The 3,419-nt window shown below is 38.0% G+C and overlaps 1 protein-coding gene across 1 annotated transcript in view; it reads right to left on the reverse strand.

Moving 5' to 3' along the window:
* Positions 1 to 200: 200 nt before the first annotated feature.
* The window catches only part of LOC131985607 (syntaxin-12-like), a 10,952-nt gene continuing 7,733 nt past the window's right edge, over positions 201 to 3,419 (reverse strand). Inside the window, exons 9-10 of the mRNA XM_059350809.1 lie at positions 2,559 to 2,641; positions 201 to 1,022 (exon numbers count right to left, since the gene is read on the reverse strand). Coding sequence (XP_059206792.1) covers positions 930 to 1,022; positions 2,559 to 2,641 — 176 coding nt within the window. The 3' untranslated portion in view covers positions 201 to 929. The remainder of the gene's footprint in view (positions 1,023 to 2,558; positions 2,642 to 3,419) is intronic.

Raw genomic sequence — 3,419 nt, forward strand, 5'->3', positions numbered from 1 at the left:
CATTAAGCATTCACTTCGATGAGTTCAACACTATCAGATCTAGCAGAAATGATGGCCAAAATCTCAAAAATAAATTCAAATGTGTGCAAAAAAAAAAAAAAAAGTAGTGTACTTTATTCTTTTAATCCAGTAGCACCCTGCTTGGGGAGGAGCACCGACACAACATGTAGACACATCATTGACGACACATTCTGAAGAGCTTAAGTGTTTATGACATTTATTATGCATACTGTCAAGAGAAATCAATTTGAAAAAGTTTTGTTTGAAGACCGGACTTTCATTTTTGAGATACTGTCCATTATTCATGATTCTTAATGTTTTTAGCAGAATATAATGTAGCACTTTGTAATATTTACAGACGTGGATTTGAATCACATTGGTAATCTGTTAGAGCTTTCATTTTACAACACGTTCCAAGACTGCCATCACCACCAGGAGTCATACAGGTCTCATGTAATGTTACTGGGAAGGCCAGGCTTCCCACATACTTTACAGCAGAAGATGCCACAACAAGTAACATGAATTAAAAAAGAAGATAAATTACAGCCTCCTTAAACCACACATTAATTTAATTTATAAGGTCATGTGTTCTTTATTCAAATCGTTCCTCATAATTGTTTTTTCATTCTGAAACATAGTGACAGCTAGTGTTAGTGCAGTAAATAATACAAGAAATGAATGGTCGCTTCCCCGCATCACCTCAGTCCTTCATCTCAGTTAAAATAGGATGTTTTTCAGCTATTTACAAGAACAGGCTTGATCAGTTCAGATGAGTTTGTTTTCCACACTGACCATCCTTCTGCATAGAGCTCATCTGCTCACCTTGGTGAAGTTATCAGCCTCTTGTTCTTGTGATTCCAAGCAGGTACTTGCAGGTGGGAGGGGCAAAGTAAAATATAGTGGTGACACATTGGTTGTGTGGAGTCAACTCACTTAGCCGCTTGCCAGATAATGATGCCAAGTATGACGAGGACAACGGAACAAACCAAAGCAAGGATACACATCTTCTTCCGGGACTTTTGCTGAAATATAAATAGCAGAGCCGGGAGGGTTACTGGGGCTAATGTGAACTACGAAAGGCAAGTGTGTCAAAGAATTCATATTTGAAAAAGTTATGTTAAATGATTGCAATATCGTCACACTGTTAAAATAATCGCCGAAGTCATTTTTTGTCAATTTTTTTTTTTTTTCACTTCTTTGACAATTTGCCACATTCATAGGAATCAGATTAGAACCCAGCAAAGAAGAGCTAGAGGGAGATTGTTTAGTTGTCAGTTTAGTTCATCAGTGTTTTATTGTTGATACTAATATTGGTAACACTTTATTTTGAAGGTGTCTACATAACAGTGGCATGAGTGTGTCATAAACATGACATGGGATGTGTCATGAACATTAATGACACTTTGAAGTAACATTAATGCTCATGATACTTGTCATGTCATGTTTCTGACAGGCTTGTGTGACTCTTATGTAGACACCTTCAAAATAAAGTGTTACCATATCTTGCTTAAGTCACAAAGGCATGTTGAAAAAATGTCCTAAGTCATTTATTTCTCTTAAATTACATTATTTACACACAGTGTTATTACTATGTCAATAGCCATCCTTTGTTACATCCTTTTTTGAGTGAAATGATCAATAAATGTCATATGTTACACTTTTGGTGTTTTTTTGTGTTTCCTGCAACACTTGAAAAAATGAGTTTGGCGATTATTTTAACAGGGTGGCGATATTGTAAACTTTTAATATTTTATTCCGAAGAAGAACGCACACACTTCACGCGATTCAGTCAATGAATGTCGGAGTGGTGATTCGGGGATTTAGTACTTGCTTCACTGTACTTGCATGATGCAACTTCAGAGTTGGGATGCTAATCTGACTTTTTTTCTGTCAAACAGCTGACCTTTATGAACTGATCATTAGCTTTTAAATAAAGCTAAACCTTTTTTTATTGTTCACCTCAAATAGGGCTAGTGCAAGCTACTGCTACAAGCTAACACTAATGTGATGCTGATGCTTCCGGTCAGCTCACTCAAGATTTCATTCATAAATATCAAACATTAAGAGTATGTTTGCAAAACCCTAATGCAAACCCCTGCTCCACAGTACCCTCACTATCCTATTATTATAACCTTTTACAAAAAACTTTTTCTTCCCCAGTGATAACACTGAAGGCTACTTTTTCCACTGTAACAGGGATGTATTGATAGTGTTTAGCTAATTTGGCAAGTACCTTGCCCACTGAATGGGCCACGTCAAGCTTGAGATTGTAGGAGCCAAAACACAAATCTTCAATGAAGAAGGTACTGGCTCGTTCTTTTTTTGTTGCTGCTCAATTTTGGATTAGGTGCCAATTCCAAGAGATGCAACTGACCAGGAACTGGCCTTACTGTTTGCTGCAAATTTGATTTATTTAGAATCTACGTAATCTGCTACAAAAGCTGGAATTGCCGCATGGCAGGTCAAATGGCTGGATGGAAAAACATTTTTTAAAAATACATTTTTGGAAAGTTGTGAAAAACTTGATACGTAAATGCCTACGTCTACTGCATTCTCACCTGGTAGTAGGCAGCTCTCTGCAGCTGCTCTGTTCCTCGTTCTACATGAACTTCAGCATTTTCCACATTTGCCTCAATGCTATCTGCAGGGCAGAATATGCAACAAGGTTAGCTGGGAACTTATAACGTTCCTACAGATTGTTTTTTACAGTGGAAGCCGATCAAGTTTGTAAATCAAAAACAGTCAGGTCACATCTTCACATGTACTCAACATCTTTGCCTCTGAATTTGTGTCACCTACTGCATGGTTACATTTTCCTGGCATGTGAGCTCTTGTGTTTGTGTGAATAATGCATGTTATCTGTCGGAAGTTCTACTGTTTCTTTCCCACTTGGACTAATTAAATTTATGCAATGCAAAACAACCACGTACAGCTTTAAAGTCATCTTGTCTGCCCTCCGGTATTTAAATAAAGCATCCTGAATGGAGAAACAAGGCATCTCTGGTTAAGTTCTTATCGGACGGCCTGCAGCAGGTCATCCCTATACAGTCTATAGTCAATCCCCAGTAACCAAATCACAGATTTGCCTCAAAGGGCTTTACAGACTGAACATAGTATGACACCCTCTGTCCTTTACCCCTCGCAGCGGCCAGGAAAAAACTCAGATTTAACAAACGCAGGGTTTTCAGATAACCTGCTACTTGGAACAGCCCCCAGGTCAAGATCCCCATAGACATAATACGTACTTAGTGTTTATGGAGATCCCAATGCACTACAAAGCAGTCAAACTGACAGAACGTGTAACAGTTATACCAGCTGCTATCACGAACGAAACAACAAATAAATGATCAGTGGCTCATTCACGAACATGAGAGATTTCCAAATCAATGTGTGGAATATGGATTCTAAGTCAAAATATA

Source organism: Centropristis striata, chromosome 14, assembly GCF_030273125.1.
Source record: "Centropristis striata isolate RG_2023a ecotype Rhode Island chromosome 14, C.striata_1.0, whole genome shotgun sequence".
Taxonomy (NCBI): Eukaryota; Metazoa; Chordata; class Actinopteri; order Perciformes; family Serranidae; genus Centropristis; species Centropristis striata.